This window comes from Canis aureus, chromosome 11 (genome assembly GCF_053574225.1).
Source record: "Canis aureus isolate CA01 chromosome 11, VMU_Caureus_v.1.0, whole genome shotgun sequence".
NCBI lineage: Eukaryota > Metazoa > Chordata > Mammalia > Carnivora > Canidae > Canis > Canis aureus.
Window position 1 is genome coordinate 29,565,997 of NC_135621.1, and position 17,167 is coordinate 29,583,163.

A 17,167-nucleotide genomic window follows, 5' to 3' on the forward strand; every position below is an offset into this window, starting at 1 on the left:
CAGAGTTGGAAAACGTCACTGGATGCTAATCAATTGCTGTCAAAGTTAGATTTCCCTAGAGAGTCAGATGGCTCTTATGTGGGTTTACAAGCAATTCTCTAGCATGCTATTAAAAAGGCATGCAATCACCATATGACATATTTTCAGATACTAGATCATTTCCCTCCACATTCGTTGCTGTTATTCCACATTTAATGAAGACAAGAAATATTTTTTTTAAGAAATATATTAATTTCCTATTAGCTCTGCCTAAGAAAAACAACAGCACAAGTATGGCAATAAATGGCAACTGCCTATAAGGCTCAGGAGGGAGTGGTGGGGACTGTGGCAAACCACAATACTATATCCCATCTAAAGGGGAGAGTTGTCTGCAGGCACCCATGTGCCATGTGGGAGGGCTGGTCCTGTGTTGCTATATCTCCCGTTTTTAAAAGAATCTGAAGATTTGGGCAGCCCCAGTGGCCCAGGGCATGATTTTGGAGACCTGGGATCGAGTCCCACGTCAGGCTCCTTGCATGGAGCCTGCTTCTCTCTCTGCCTGTGTCTCTCACGAATAAATAAATAAAATCTTAAAAAAAGAAAAAGAAAAAGAATCTGGAGATTTTTTTTAAATGTTCATAAAAGTTCTCCATTTTTAAATGTTGGCATTCAGTTCAGATTGCTCTAAAATACTGTGCAGGCCAACGTAATGAGAGAAAAATTAAAGGAAAGTCCTACTGAATCTGGAACTGAGCCGGTGTCAATATCTGACCTAGAATAATACCTTCCTACAGGAAGACAAGACTGAGGCCTAAAGAAAGGAAACACTTAACTCCAAATCAGGAGATGAGTTTGGTCCAGACGGGACTTAGAGCCCAAGTCCTGGATTCCCAGGTGGAAGCTTTTCCCACAAGGCAAGCATTATAGGCATTTTCTTTGTCTCCCACCAAGTACTCCATATTTTATTTGCTGATTAGCTGAATAAAAAGGACTAGTATGAATGATTGTCAAGTTCAAGGTCAAGTTCATAGGTCAAGTTCAAGCCAGTGTGATGGGCCTAGTGTTGCATAGGATCTGCATGGGCCATAGCTTGCATCCTATCCTTATTTATAAATTTTTTTAAAATTTATTTATGATAGTCACACACACAGAGAGAGAGAGAGAGAGAGAGAGGCAGAGACACAGGCAGAGGGAGAAGCAGGCTCCATGCACCGGGAGCCTGACGTGGGATTCGATCCCGGGTCTCCAGGATCGCGCCCTGGGTCAAAGGCAGGCGCTAAACCGCTGCGCCACCCAGGGATCCCCTATCCTTATTTATTATAATAATGGCAATAGTTACCATTTTTTGAGCACTAACTCTGGGCCAAGCTCTGTGCTTTACTCACAGCATATCACTTAGTCTTGTGATAACCACATGATATAGGTCCTACTAATACCTCCACTGAGGCTCAGAAAGGTAAAGTCATTGCTTGAAGCCATAGCCCCACATTCTTAAGCCTCTAAAGTTGATGGTTTTAACCACTGGGGTATACTATCCTTTCTCATTCAGTCAGTCAATGGGTCAGTCAGCCAAATAGTTACAATGCGGTGGTGCCCATTGCTGAGCCAGGCATTTTGGGGAATACAGCTCAAGTTCCAGTCTAAAGCCTTTAGCATAACTTGATTCACATTCAACACACATCCCATTCTTCTAATCCAAAATAACAAGTGGTTCCTGAAACACACTGGAAGGTTGGGCTATATAATTAATACGCCAACAAAGTTGATTTTTAAAATGGGAAGTAACAACTCCAAATGTTTAGAGAGTCTGTTCAAATGAAAAGATTGTGACATGTACACATATTTAGTTGACCAGATTGCTCGAAGACCGGACCCACTAGTAGGCGGAAGACAACGGCTGACTGCTAGAATAACGGGTTTGCACTTTAACCTGGGTAGGCAGATCCTACAGACACAAAAAGAATTGTACCTTAGCCAGCATATGCACCTTGAATTCTACAAAGAGAGGCTGGAGGGATGAAGACAACTTTGGAGGTTATTACACGGAATGAATAATAAAGTTATTTCCAGATACATTCAGCAGGAGTAAGGTATAAACACCCAGATGTCCCTTAAGCTTTCTGGAACTAGGTTCCCAGCAGGCTCTTCATTAAAGAAAACAGTATGGTGGATAGAGAGGACTTTGAGGGGCTCAAATCCCAGTTCTTTCTAATCCTGTACATGGGTTCATATAACATCTCCAGACCTCAATTTCCTGATGAGCAAAGTGGGTATAATAACATCTACCTGCTAAGGTTCTTGTGAGGGAGAAATCATATAAAATACATCAAGCAGTTGGTAAGCGATGCGTGTTCGGTGTTCATTTCTTTCCTCGGTTTCCTTGTAACCACAAGGGGAGTAGGCATACGTGGGGCAGAGATCAAATAAAACAGCGCTTTTCTCCATACAGTATCACGAGAAACCTCACGGTGGTGTTCCGAGAGCACCGCAAATTCTGAAGGTGTTTTTCAACTGTCAGGGGAAAGATTACATTTTTAGTGGGTTGAGGGAGAAGGAAGAACTTTCGCCTGGACCCAGGCCGTGGTCCGGGGCGCGCGGCATCCGCACGCAAGTCGCTGGTGTCCGGCGTCCGCTCCTCCCGCTCCTCGTCCAGCGTATGGACGTCCTGCTGGGCGGCCGGGTGGTGAGAGGGGTCGCGGGGCCGGTCCGCCGCGCGGAGCCCCTGCGTGTCCCGTGGGCTGTGCGCATCACCGCGGGCGGCGCGGGCGGCGGGGCTGAGCCTGCGCCCTGGACACACGGTTCCTGGCTCGGTGACCGGCTCGCCGACTGCGGCGTCGCTGTGGGGCAGTCACGTTGAATTAAAATTCTTCGTAAGTCAGTGACGGGAACCCTCACCAAAGGGATCGTTCCGCTTCAGAAGCTATTACTCCCCCCTTTGCGGAAGAGCCCCAAACGTTGACACATTCTTACTTTCTTACACGACGCACTTCCACCGGGAAGACCTCCCTCTTTCGTTCGCGATTTAAAATGTACGTGTTTATCCCTGGAGGGCGGCTTCTTCGCTTTCCTCAGTGATTGGCTGCAGCTCCCAGCTCCCCTGAGGTGATTGGTTAAAGCATCTGCCCGTTATCTTTCGGGAAGTTGGTGAGAGTTTAAAAAAAAAAAAAAGAGAGAGAGAGAGAGAGAGAGAGAGAGAGAGAGAGAGAGAGAGAGAGAGAGAAAAAGTGTCCTAAACTCAGCTGTTTTATTGGCTCCGGTGGCGACGTACGGTGAGGGCGTGGGCGGTTAATATTTGCGATTGGTTGTTCTGTCCGTCAATTACGCCGCCGGAAACCAATTCTCTCGCCCGAACCACGCCCGATTGGCTGTTGGCGGCGGGAGCCCGCCCCCTCCCGGTTGCCGTGGTTGCGGGCCCGGCCCGCCCGCTCGCCCGCTGACAGCGAGGCTTAGGGCGGAGGAAGCGGGTCGGTTGGTCGGCCCGGAACGAGGCTCCCGCGGCCAGGCCCGCGCAGAGCCGTTGCCATGGCAGCCGCCGACGGGGGCGCGGACGACGAGCCGCGCTCGGGCCGCTCGAGCTCGGACGGCGAGTGCGCCGTGGCGCCGGAGCCGCTGACGGGCCGCGAGGGCCTCTTCTCCTTCGCAGACTTCGGGTCGGCGCTGGGCGGCGGCGCGGGCCTCTCGGGCCGGGCGTCCGGCGGGGCGCAGTCCCCGCTGCGCTACCTCCACGTCCTGTGGCAGCAGGACGCGGAGCCCCGCGACGAGCTGCGCCGTAAGATCCCCGCCGGGCGGCTGAGGCGCGCCAGGCCCCACCGGCGGCTCGGGCCCACGGGCAAGGAGGTGCACGGTGAGCAGCGCGGCGGGACCGCGGCGGGACCCCGGGGGCCCCGACTGCCGCGGCCGCTCGCGACCGGGTCCGCGGACGGCTGAGCTCCGGGCCCGCGCCGACCGCGAGCACCGAGGACCGCGAACCTGGAGGGGACGGCCTTTAAGCGCTCGGGGATTCCTGAACAGAAACTTTTCAGGACTCCAGGCGTTTCTTAGTAGATTAAAAAAAGAAGGGCGGGGGGGGGGGTGTTGGGGCGAACGCTTTTAGCGTCAAAGAGGGGGGGAGGCCGGAGCCTGTGGCCAAGCTCCGGCAACTCCTTTAACTGCACGGACTGGGATTGGACTCCTCTACCTCGAAGCCTTAGGCAAACTATAGAAACTTCCAGCCTTAGTTTTTCCGTGTGTAAACCACTACAATGCTTGCTTTACGGGGATGTTGCCGGAGTTAAGTCAGGGGGTGAATCAGTACAGGTTATCCTGCTTTGGTGGTGTGCCAAACACTGTTGGGCCGGCATGTGTTCATTTCCAGTCCTCACAGTAACTCAGTGAGATCCAGATACTGTTCCCATTATATGGAAGAGGAAACTGAGGCTCGGAGAGATTGCCTTGCTCCAACCCCCGGTAGCTAGAAAGTGGCTGTGCTGGCATCAACCCACATGGGCCAGGTCAAACTCCTGCTCGTGTGTGGGCTCTATTGTCTTTTACATTTGGGGATGACGCGGAAACCAATGCCTTGAAAGATTTAAGAATGGAAATGTTAGTGTCCCTTCTAGGACTATCTGTGATTCCGCCCTTATCTAAGTCATGCTGTTAAGATTAAATGAAAATTTGAACGTGCTGTGTAAAGCATAAAGGGCTATACAGAAGTAAGGAATCATTAAATGTATCTGCTTGCAATTTTGACCATCCCTCCGATGACAAAGGCATTGTTCTCTAATACAGAGGTAGCATCCTTATAGGAGAAAAGCGTTTCTGCTTCGGAATTACCAAATTTAACTCAGTTATTTGGGAATGGCCTCTTTTGGAGAATATAATTGCAACAACTTGGGGCTGTCAGGATAGGGCTCAACCTTTTTTTTTTTTTTTTTTTTCCCAGATGATAAACCTGAGGCCCAGGAGGTTTAACTAACTTGCTCAAGGTCACCCAGCTACTTTAAGTGCCAGAGCCAAGATCTGGCTCCAAAGACCTTGAAGGATTTGCTACAGAAAGTGGCTTTTTGCACTGTGTAGCTGTGATACATTTCAAGTTTTTCTTGTTCCAAAAAAAAAAAAAAAAAAGTTTTTCTTGTTCCCAGGGTAGCGTCTCTTGTATCCTGGTGCCTTTCCTTCCCTTTAGATGTTCTTGTGGGTGAATGGTGGATCAACTAGGAAGCCATCCACTCTCTGCTTCATCATGACTGTTTTATTTATTTTTTTAGATTTTATTTATTTATTCATGAGAGACACACAGAGAGAGAGGCAGGGACACAGGCAGAGGGAGAAGCAGGCTCCCTGCGGGGAGCCCCATATGGGACTCCATCCCAGGACCTGGGGATCACGTCCTGAGCTGAAAGAAGACACTCAACCACTGAGCCACCCAGGTGCTCCTGTTTTATTTTGTTTTTAACTGGAGCTCTCTTGCTCTCTTCACAGCTCTGAAAAGGCTGAGGGACTCAGCCAATGCCAATGACGTGGAAACAGGTGAGTGTGCAAAGCAGGTCTGGCCCCACTGGCTGGTTAGGAAAAGAAAAGAAAAATCCAGGCAACCAATTCCTGGGAAGACAGTGCTTGAATTCAGTATGCCAGCTCACACCCTGGACTAGGCTCACTATATATATCATGTGACTGTATTCATCTTACAAGAGATAAGTCTGGCTTATTTTTTTTTTAAGATTTATTTATTTATTCATGAGAGACACAGAGAGAGAGGCAGAGACATAGGCAGAGGGAGAAGCAGGCTCCTTGCAGGGAGCCCAATGTGGGACTTGATCCCTGATCCTGGGATCAGGCTCTGAGCCAAAGGCAGGCGCTAAACCACTGAGCCACCCAGGTGTCCCATTAGTCTTGCTCAGATGCTCACTCTTCCCATGCTTCCCTGTCACTCTGAACTTCCTGATGTCATAGTGTTTTTCAGTCTGTGGGCTCCCTGATGTGGGGACCATGTCTGCTTTTGTATCTCTGGCACCGAGCAGCAGGGTAGGAGCTTTTTAGAAGTTTTGGTTAATGGGAACGAACAGTCAACTTTAACTGCCAGAAGAGCCACCACCCGAACAGAACCACCACCTTCAATGCTCACTGAGGCTTTGCAGTAGTTGGGTCAATGGTTCTCAAACTTGTTTAGTTGACGGAACACCCAAATGGAATGAGAGGGGCTCCTAGCAGGACACCACCCTGGTTTTTTTGTGTGTACGTGGTTGCTCTCCAGTGTCCATTGGCTGATGGGAGTAGCAGCATCAGAGGTACAAGGACAAGTCCTAGGGGAAAGCTTCTCATCATATCCATATATTAGTTTTCTATGTCTGCTGCAACAAATTACCACAAACATGCTGGTTTAAAGTAACCCAAATTTGGGATCCCTGGATGGCGCAGCGGTTTGGCGCCTGCCTTTGGCCCAGGGCGCGATCCTGGAGACCCGGGATCGAATCCCACGTCAGGCTCCCGGTGCATGGGGCCTGCTTCTCCCTCTGCCTGTGTCTCTGCCTCTCTCTCTCTCTCTGTGACTATCATAAATAAATAAATAAATACCTAAAAAAAAAAATTAAAAAAAAAATAAATAAATAAAATAACCCAAATTTCTTTTTGAAAAATTTGTATTATTTTTTTAATAGCACAGATTTCTTTTTTTTTAATTTTAAAAAAAATTTTTTTTAAATTTATGATAGAGAGAGAGAGAGAGAGAGAGGCAGAGACATAGGCAGAGGGAGAAGCAGGCTCCATGCACCGGGAGCCCGACGTGGAATTCGATCCCGGGTCTCCAGGATCGCGCCCTGGGCCAAAGGCAGGCGCCAAACCGCTGCGCCACCCAGGGATCCCTAATAGCACAGATTTCTTAGCACATAATTTTGGAGGTCAGAAATCCAACACAGGTCTCACCAAGCTGAACGTCAGGTGTCAGCCAGGCTGCATTTCTTTCTGGAAGCTCTAGGGGAGACTCTGTTTCCCTGCCTTCTCTAGTTTCTAGGGGTTACCCACATTCCTTGGCTCATAGTCTTCTCCCTCCATCTTCAGAGTCAGCAACAATGGACTGAGTCCTCACACCACTGCCTCTCTGGCTCACACAGCAGGGAAAGGGACTATGATTTAAGTACTTATGCGATTAGTGTGATTATCCTAAATAATCCAGAATAATCTTCCTAGTTCAGGTGCCTAACCTTATTCACATCTGCAAAGTCTTCTTTGCTGCATAAGGTAACCTATTCAATAAACTGAGGATTAGGGCATGGACATCTTGGGGGCTGTGATCCTACCTGCCTCAAGTGGCCATCATTCTGTTTTGGTGGTGCTGTGCTGTGGTCAACAGAGAAGTTGTGAGCATCGCTTGAGGGCCATGGGATCAAAGAGCCCATTTACAGCCAGCACAGACAGGAAGTCGTTTACCTCAGGGGGCTGGGTGTTAAACTGTGGGCCTCAAGATGGTTCCCTTACCCCTGGTGTAGCATGGTGAGCAGGCCTGGCAGCTGGAGGGCTAACTCTTTTCACTTTGGTCTTTTTTCCATGAACTTTAACATTTTCGAATATTTGAGCAGCAACCTAGATAGCTTTTTTTTTTTTCAAGGAAAAACGATAAGTGTTCTCTTTTTAATACCTCTTGTGTGTGGCCAGAGATTGTTTGAATTATACTTCCCTTGCACAGAAAGCCTAGTTCATCTTGAATCAAGTACTCACATGGTGGTTTCAGTGTTTTGATAGAAATACTGTAATGTTCCAGTCAGAGTCTCTAACACACCCACGTTCATATCTAAATGGCTGTCAGATTGATCAGGCTTTTGCTGACGGTGACCTTGGCTGTAGGGTTAGCCTCTTTACTCCTTTTCTGTTATGGTTTGCATTTCCTTTTCCTTTGTTACACATTTGTTGGGGTTTTGGTGTGTTCAGCAATTATAGTGGACATAAAACTGATGTTTTGCTATTGTTAAATCATAATATATTTTCATATATATGAAAATCATACACACTTAAAATGTTTGGAAGATGAGAGAAATATGCAAGAAAAACATCCATAATCAGCAAAGGAACTAATTTCTGTATATATATTGGTGACTATCCTTATCCTTTTTCCTATACAGAGAAATTTTCTTTATGGACTTGCAAACTGTGCCGGATACACAATTTTGTAGCCCATATAACTTTTCATAGTCTTTGTAACCATTCGTTTTTTTTCAAAATGGAAACCTCTTTTTTTCCTTACTTACAGAATAAATACATGACTATATGACTTTTTGAAGCTTATAAGGTAAAAAGCAGAAATCATCTCATAATTCCATTCTCCAGTTATAATCACAATTTGTAATGGTTGCCCACTGTCTTCAGAGGAACAAAGTGAGAGTTAGTCATATATTTGCAGAATGATTTTTCTTTTTGGGGTGGGGGAGGGACAGAAGAAGAGGGAGAGAGAGAATCTTAAGCAGGTTGCATGCTCAACACAGAGCCCGATACAAGACTCGATCTCAGGGACCTGAGATCATGACTTGAGTCGAAATCAAGAGTCAGACGCTTAACCCACTTAACCTGCTTCACCCACCGAGCCCAAGTTTTTCACTGTTAAGATAATTAACCAGGTGTATGGGGTTATCCCATCAAAAGATATGCATATTTCGATGACTTCTGCCAGATGCTGCTTCTAGTGCTTTCCAATAAGACTGTAACTGTACAAATCATAAAAGAGAACTGACTCTTAGTTTTATCTTATCTCTTTGGTATGGTTGTCTTTTGGTGAATGTCCTGAGCTGACTGGAAACTCTTCTTTCTCTTCGACTCTCATAAACCTTTTCCTATCACCTTCATTCATTTCTTCAATTAGTCAATAATGTTCATGGAGCTGAACAAATTCGATCATGGTCCTAGGTATTATTTTTTTTAAGATTTTATTTATTTATTCATGAGAGACAGAGAGAGAGAGAGAGAGAGAGAGGCAGAGACACAGGCAGAGGGAGAAGCAGGCTCCTTGCAGGGAACCTGACGTGGGACTCGATCCTGGGACTCCAGGATCACACCCTGGGCTGAAGGCAGGCGCCAAATTGGTGAGCCACCCAGGTCCTAGGTATTAAGTAAGATAAAACCAAAAAATCTACAATATAATTGGAGAGAAAGAAAGTGATAGCATTTCTAAAACAAAACCTCCAGAAAAACCAAAGTTATGTATTTCTTGTAAGTTCTGGAGCCGGAGAAGCCAGAGAAGCCTGGGTTTACATCACAGCTTTGCCTCCTGGTAGCTGGGTGAGTGTACCACTCTACAGACCAGGACTCTTCTCCTGGTTTGCTAAATGGACACGACACCTGGCCGGGTTGTCGAGGGGCATAGCAGACAGGTGCCTGGTGCCAGGTAGCTGCTCGGCGTACAGCTCCCATGCTTTAAAATGGCACAGCTTGGGATCCCTGGGTGGTGCAGCGGTTTGGCGCCTGCCTTTGGCCCGGGGCGCGATCCTGGAGACCCGGGATCAAATTCCACATCGGGCTCCCGATGCATGGAGCCTGCTTCTCCCTCTGCCTATGTCTCTGCCTCTCTCTCTCTTTCTCTCTCTGTGACTATCAGAAAGAAAGAAAAAAAGGAAGGAAGGAAGGAAGGAAGGAAGGAAGGAAGGAAGGAAGGAAGGAAAGAAAGAAAGAAAGAAAGAAAGAAAGAAAGAAAGAAAGAAAGAAAGAAAGAAAGAAAGAAAGAGTAAGTCTTTAAAAAAAAAATAAAATGGCACAGCTTGTTAAAGTGAGAGTAGCAGGGTAAACAGGGCACTGAGGAGATGGATTGGTACCTGAGCCTGAGAAGAAAGAGGAGGGGATTCTGGGCTTTGTCTGGAGTCCTTGAGAGGTTTGCTACCAAAGACAAAAATGTTGGTTGCTCCAAAATGATATTTGGCATCAATTTCTACATTTCAGTTGGACATACACATGTGGCAGATAATGCCTCACAATTTATAATGGCTCCACATTTCGCAAAGAAGACATTTCACATCCATTATTCCCATCATAGCAGCTCTGGAGATTGGCAGGGCGATTATTCCCATTTGCTGGTGAATCGGGACCCAAATTCAGGCTTTCCTGCCCCCAACCCAGCTCTTTCCACTGGCCCATGCTGTGGGCAACATCCTCCTTTCTTCCTTACTCAGCTTAGCCTGGGACTTCGCGTGCATGGCCCCAGGCCTGTGCTCTGGGCCACTAAAGGGCTGCCTCCCAGGAGCAAAGGCCCAACAGCTCAGGCCACTGTGTCCAACCAGAACGGGAGTGTATCCAAATGGATATGGGGCCAAAGTCAGTCAGGGATTTTTGTGATTCTAGAATTCCTGGCTCTGGGGGCCAAGATCCTTCTATGATCTATCCCTAGACACAGAGCCAGAGCAGCCAGATTTGGTGGTCCTCAGTTCAGCCCTCAGGAGGACAAGTCCCTTGTCTTGGCATCCCCTGTGAGGCCAGCACCCAGGCGTGACTCGGTCTCCCCTGCCTCATGGATGCCTTACCTGGAAGCTTGCCCAGAAGCACCCCGAGCATCTTTCTTTTCAAGTCCAGGGACTGCCGCTTAGCTAACACTGTCTCTGTCCCCCTGTTATCTGTGTCTTGGTGGTGTCAGTGCAGCAGCTTCTGGAAGATGGCGCGGATCCCTGTGCAGCTGATGACAAGGGCCGCACAGCTCTGCACTTTGCCTCCTGCAATGGCAATGACCAGATCGGTGAGTCCTGGTCAAGGGGGAGGGAGCGGGGCTGGCCAAGCAGCATCTGTCCAGAGGTGCAGGGGGGGAGACCTACTGTCTGCACAGCCAGGGTGGGGGCCAGTCTTTCAAGACATTTAGGCAACATTTACTTAGTGCCAAGGGCAGCAGCAGGACAATCCCTTCTCTCCCTTTTTAAAGTCCTTTTTTGCATGTGGTATAATGTATAAACAGCTTTCTGTATGTGTGCACTGGTGTTATCACCATCCAGATCAAGTTAAAGAATATTTCCAGGAAAAAAAAAAAAAAAGAATATTTCCAGGGGCACTTGGCTGGCTCAGTTGGTAGAGCATGTGATTTGATCTCAGGGTCATGAGTTCAAGCCCATGAAAAGAAATAGTTTCAGCATCCCAGCAGCCTACCTGATGCCCCATCTAGTCCTTAACCCTTTGTAGACCTTGTTCACCATAGATTTGTTTTCCTGGTTTTGAATGTCACATAAATGGAAGCATAGAGTATGTACTCTTTTGTACTGTCTTTCACTCAAACTTACATCCTTGAGATTCATCCCTGAATGTTGTTGTATCGGGAGCCTTCCCTTTCTTATTGCTGGTTGGTATTTCATTGTGTGATGTCCCACAGTTCATCCATTTTACTGTTGATGGATGTCTGTGTTGTTTGTAGGTTTGGGCTATTATGGATAAAGCTGCTATGAACATTCTTGTACATGTGACTTGGTGGATATAAGCGTTGTAACTGTGTTAGATTAAAATGCAGGAGTGGGGTTGCTGACTTGCTAGGGTACACGTACACTTAGCTTTAGTATGTAGTTCCACACGATTTCCCACCATGTGGCCCAATATACACTCCCACAGCAGTGTAAGAGTTCCACATTTTTCCACATCCTTGCTGATGCTTGGTATTCTCTTTTTAATTTTAGCCATTCTGGTGTGGTGGCGTCTCACTGTGGTCTGATTTGCATTTCTCTGGTGGCCAATAATGTTGTGCACGTGCTCATGTATATATTGGCCATTCTCGTATCCTCTTTTGTGTTCAAGTCTTTTGTCTGTGTTTTAAATCAAGCTGCCTGTTTTTTTTTTTTTCTTATTGATGTGTAGAAATTCTTTGTATATTCTGAATACAAATCATTTGTCAAATATAAATGACTTAACTTTTCTGATCTTATCTTTTGTTCTCTGAGTGGTATCTTTTGATGAATGTAAGTTCTTAATTTGAATGAATCCAATGTATCAATCTTTTCTTTTTTATGGTTAACATTTCTGTGACCTGTTTAAGATATCTTTGCCTATCCTGAGGTCATGAAGATGATGTCTCATTTTCTTCTATGAGCCTGACTTAGAGCTTTCACATTTAGGTCCATGATACCTCTCACATTAGTTTCTGTATATGGCGTGGGCCTTAGCCTGGGCTCGTCATATGCATTAGTCTGCTAATGATGGGCCCTGGCAATACCACAGCCCACCCTTGAGGTGGCACAGAGACTCTCAGGGAGGAAGGTGCTCAGCATCAGCTTTTGGCCTAATTCCCACTTTGGCACGTGGCTATGGAAAGAGCAGGAAGCCTCCTTGAAAGCCTTTACAAGCAGCCACCACTGTTGAAAGAGCTTTCTTTTTTTTGAAAGAGCTTTCTTTAACCCTTAAAATCCCAGTCCTTTCCAACCTGCATAGGCCAGAAGGCTCTCCCAGAATCCTCAGTCCCTGTCCCTGAGACTTCTGCACATGAACCCTGTAAGTGAACGAATAAATGAACAAATGAATGAACGAAACAATATAGAGAACTGTGTCTGCTTTCAGTGTCCCACACTTTGATTTGAGGAAGCCTCTTTAGTTAGGTTAGGGGTGGGGGCTTGGGTCCAGTCCTTTGAAGTCCTCCAACAACTCTTCGTGGGTTTTCCTGTTTCCAGTACAGCTGCTCCTGGACCATGGGGCTGATCCCAACCAGCGAGATGGGCTGGGGAACACGCCACTGCACCTGGGTGAGTGCCTGAGAAGCTGCCAGGACACCCTTCTCCGCAGCACAGACAGGCTCCTTGGATGGCAAGCCTAGGGTCCTGCAAGCTCCCAGCAGGATCTCCTATCAGCCAGGGAGAGCCCGGGCCCCCTGGGGCCTCACTCCCCTTGGTCTGTGTCTCCTGGAATTCTCCTTTGGTCAACCACATGGTCGTGCCCTGAGCATAGCTGTTTTAGTAACCTAAACACCTCAGCAGAGCTTGTTCCTGCCTGTGGCTGACCCACACTGTGGCTCACAGGCAGGTCCCGTCTCCAAGCCTCAGTCTCCCTAGCTGTACAGGGAGGGAGATGGATTGGACCTGCCCCATGGCTGTCTTGGTGATGCCATCTCTGGAAGTGTGACCTAGAGCGGGCACACTTGGGAGTCTCATTCCCCTCCCCCAGCAGGCACACAGGGCCAAGCCTTGGTGTCCTGGACTCTCAAGTCCCTATTCTTCTTCCTCAGCGGCCTGCACCAACCACGTCCCTGTCATCACTACACTGCTACGAGGAGGTATGTGCTCCCTTCCCCTGCGCCCCCCTTTCCTGCCCTCACCCTCCACAGTACTTACTCCACCTGCCCCTTCAGGGGCCCGTGTGGACGCCCTGGACCGAGCTGGCCGCACGCCCCTGCACCTGGCCAAGTCAAAGCTGAACATCCTGCAGGAAGGCCACTCCCAGTGCCTGGAGGCTGTGCGGCTGGAGGTGAAGCAGGTGAGTGTCCCTCATGCTGAGCCCACAGCTGCAAACAAGCACAGGGCAGGTGCTGCCCTAGCCACAGACACACCTGCCTCCAGCACTAGGGCTCCTGGTTGCTTCCCGCCAACCCCGTTTGGCACCTGCTCCACCCCCAGCTCTCTCTGGGCCTCCTGGCTAGAACCCCCAGCAGCTGAGCCCAGCCCCTTGTTCCAGATCATCCAGATGCTGAGGGAATACCTGGAGCGCCTGGGGCGGCACGAGCAGCGGGAGCGGCTGGATGATCTCTGTACCCGCCTCCAGATGACGAGCACCAAAGAGCAGGTGAGCTGCAGCTGCAGGGCTAGGCCCAGGGCCTGGCAGGAGCCTCAGGCCAGTGCCTCTCTGCTGTGACACAGTCACTCCTAGTGGAGAGAGGCAGCGGTCGTGGGGTTATAGCGCACTGTAGACCTCAAAGCCTCTGTCTACTTCCTTTGAAGCTACTTGTGGCCTTCTCTCTGGGGCCGTCTGAGACCACCTGGAGTCAAGGATTATCTGTTGCGTAGTCCCCACAGTGAGGCCACCACGTGCCCTGGGAGGAGAGACAACCCTACCTTCCATGTCTCTGGCACTGGGGTGGAGATCTGGGGGCTGAGACCCCTGGGCCTGGTGTGGCACCTGTGACGGAGCCTTGGTTTGGTCCTACAGGTGGATGAAGTGACCGACCTCCTGGCCAGCTTCACGTCCCTCAGCTTGCAGATGCAGAACATGGAGAAGAGGTAGCAAGAGAGGCTCCCTGCCTTCCCTGCTCTGCCACTGCCCCACCCTTGCCCCCACTGCTCTCTCATTACAAAAAAAAAAAAGCCCAATGCCTGGGACTTCGGAGCCGCACCTCTCTGGTGAGGCCCTTGCCCCCAGATGCTGCCGGGGCAGAGATGCCCTCTCACTGACTTCAGACCCACTCCCAGCCGCGGCCTGTCTCATCTTCATGGGCTGGGACCACAGCTCCAGCTTCCTCCTCTGCTCCCACAGCACCACAGCCACATCTCAGCTCTGGCCAACATGCACTGTCCTAGCAGGCCTCACTTGTCTTGTGGCCTCCTTGGCACCCTCGGCAGGTCCCAGACCTTTCTCTGTGTCTCTTCCTGGCCAGGGGCTCTTTACAGCCAGCAGGGTATGGGCTTTGGGCAGTCATCCTCGGGGGCTTCTTGGCTGGCCCTGCACCCCTCACCAGCACTTAGATTTAGACTTGTCACCTGATGTTCAAGGAGACATTGCAGTGAGTTTCTCTTGGTTGGAAGGGAGGGTCGGTGAGGCCTAGACCTTAGAAATACAAGGTTAGGAAGGATCTCGCGGAACCCAAAGCCTTTCTCTCCCTGGCGCTAAAACACCCGGAGGGCCTTGTGGTCCATTCTGCAGCCTAACTGTAGTAGGCTGAATAGTGTCCCCCACCCCCCCGATGTCCATGTTCTTATCCCATGAACCTGGGAACATTACTCTATCGGGCAAAGGGGACTTTGCAGATGTAATTACATTAATGATTTTTGGACAAGGTGACTCCTGGAATAACCCCGTGGGCTTCATGTAATCCTGGGGATTCCTTCCTTATGGGAGGAAGGCAGGAGGTCAGAGAGGAAGTAGGAGATATAGTGGGAAGGGGTCAGAGCTGTGGAATGCAGGCCGGCGCCCACAGAGGCTAGAAAAGGCAACAAATGGATTCTCCCTTCAGAGCTTCCTGAGGGAACCAGCCCTGCTGACACTTTGACTTTAGCCCAGATCTTAGAATTCTGACTGCCAGAACTATAAGAGAATAAATACGTGTTGTTTTAAGCCGCTGGGTTTGTGGACATTTGTTGCAGCAGCGACAGGAAACTAACGGAGTCATGGAGGTGCAGAGCTCACTGTAAAGGACGCAGCCCACTGCTGCCCCTGCAGGGGCAGACTCTTCCCTCCTTGTGGGCAGTGGACACACCAAAGGCAGGGCCTGGCCGGCCCTCTCCCAGGCGGTGACTACAGTGTACACACAGACTCTCCCCAGGTCACTGTCCAGTCCTCCCTGGACGCTGTCCAGTCCCACCACTGCCATCTGAGCACACAGGAATCCTGGCTACTTTGCAAGGGGAGCTTGTCCCCCAAAGCCCAGCTTGATCAGATGGGAACTGAACCCATGGATCCCAGCTGCTCCCCAGACCCTGAAGACAAAAGGGCCGCTGTAGGTCAGAGATACGGGAGCGGGGCGGGGGTGGGGGGGGGCTGCCTTTAGCACCCTGTGAAGGGAGTAGACCCACCAGGTCAGCAGGGTTGGCAGCAGGGTTGGGGGGGGAGTGTGTTGCCAGCCCCAAGACTTGGGAGAGAGGGGGGCGGAGGAAGCAGTCAGGTTTCCACAGAGCCCAAGATGCTGCTGCAGAGAAGTGACTGACTATCTTGTCTACATGGTGGAATGGGGGTTGGAGCACCGTGGGGGAGGGAGGGACTCCTAGGGGGAAGGGTGTCACAAGGGGGTGGGGGGCGCTCTGGGGGAGGGGTTGAGGAGGGAGGTGCTCCTGTGAGGGAGGGGTAGGCTGAGGGGGGATCCGTGAGGTAGGGGTGGGCTGAAGGGAGGGGTGCCATTAGGGCGGGCGGGAGTGGGGGGAAGTACAGAGGTGGGGCGGCTTTTCTCACTCTGAGGAAGCCTGCTTCCCTCGAGTCCAGGAGCACGTTTGAGTTTGCCCTCTCCAGGGGCTCTGCTGGGGCTGAGTCCTGGACAGGGCCCCTTGGCCCATGTCCTGGGGGCGAGGCTGCGTAGGGGAGAGTCACCGCAAAGGAGAGGCAGGGTGGGAGGGAATGGACCTCAAAGTCATTGGGCCTCTTCCCTTGGGACCTGCCTTCTCTGGGCCTCCCATAACCACACCCCTGGGGCTGATCACCCTAGAGAGAAGTGAAGAGTTTCTCAACCTCAGGTCTAAGGGGTTCAGTGAATGGGCCCTCAGAGAGGTTTGAATCCCCTGAAACCATACACGACTGTGTGGAGAGTGTGCATGTGTTGCTAACAAAAGTGACCACCTCAGCAGGGTCCACACAGAGAGAGTTGGGAACTCTTGCTATAGAACTTTGGGAGCTGATAGGGCAGGGGCCTGCCAAGGGCATCCTGGGGACTGCTTGGGGACTTCTGAGATCAGTTATCCCCTAGGGCAGGCTGCTTTGCACTGGCATAGCCAAGAGGGTGGGCAGTGCTGGGACTTTGTGAAATGGCCTTTAGAGGACTTCCGGTGTTTCTAGAACAGTCTGACAGACACTCACTGGCTAACTCCTAACAAGTCCTTGGCCTGGAGCAAACCAGCCCCACCTGGAAAGCGGGTGGCATCCCTGCAGCATCCTCCCCCCCTGTGGTGCCCCATCCACCCACTTCTGGCCCTGTAACCACATAACCATGAGAATGAGCCATTGGGAACAGCGAAGGGACTATCGTCCACTCCCTCCCAAGCCATATAGGCCAGTCATCAAACACTTGCCAGACAGCCAGGCAGCCAGCCAATCGGCCTCACCCCATTTCCAGCCAGGAAATGTCGGCACCCCCAAATCTGTCTGAAAAGCCAGCCCATTAAAGTCTGCCCCAGACGCTGGAGTGAGTCAGAAAGCACACAAGTGGGCCGTAAGCTGGCTGAGTTGGGCAGGGAGCAGGAGAGAGCACTCATCAGAGGTTGCCTGCTTCGGAGTTAATTCTGTTACTAGCCAGCCTGGGAGTTACTGGGGAGGCAGGGAGGGTAGAGAGAGCAGGAGAAAGGGCAGATGGGGAAAAATCCACCTCTACAGATTTCACCTTCTGGGTAGCAGCCTTTGCTTTATACCTCACATTTCATTCGGG

At 50.0% G+C, this 17,167-nt stretch overlaps 1 protein-coding gene and 1 long non-coding RNA gene across 5 annotated transcripts; one reads left to right on the plus strand and one right to left on the minus strand.

Annotated features, from left to right (window-relative positions):
* Window positions 1–1,704: 1,704 nt before the first annotated feature.
* LOC144323747 (uncharacterized) lies at window positions 1,705–3,809 on the minus strand. The gene is made up of 2 exons (XR_013389115.1): window positions 2,266–3,809; window positions 1,705–1,924 (listed from the first exon to the last, which is right to left on the minus strand). It is a non-coding gene; the product is annotated as an uncharacterized LOC144323747 (long non-coding RNA).
* On the plus strand, window positions 2,783–15,153 carry ANKRD54 (ankyrin repeat domain 54). 4 transcript variants are annotated; one of them, XM_077914588.1, is made up of 8 exons: window positions 2,783–2,849; window positions 5,437–5,484; window positions 10,567–10,660; window positions 12,564–12,635; window positions 13,115–13,162; window positions 13,238–13,362; window positions 13,561–13,668; window positions 14,032–15,153. In XM_077914588.1, the coding sequence occupies exons 2-8, from the start codon at window positions 5,464–5,466 to the stop codon at window positions 14,104–14,106; spliced, it is 543 nt and encodes a 180-aa protein (XP_077770714.1). In that variant the 5' UTR covers window positions 2,783–2,849; window positions 5,437–5,463; the 3' UTR covers window positions 14,107–15,153. The 4 variants fall into 4 exon arrangements, with proteins under 4 accessions (XP_077770714.1, XP_077770712.1, XP_077770711.1 ...); XM_077914585.1 differs by lacking the exon at window positions 2,783–2,849 and adding an exon at window positions 3,421–3,823 and having other exon boundaries at window positions 10,562–10,660; XM_077914587.1 differs by lacking the exon at window positions 2,783–2,849 and adding an exon at window positions 3,695–3,823.
* The last annotated feature ends 2,014 nt before the right edge of the window (window positions 15,154–17,167 follow it).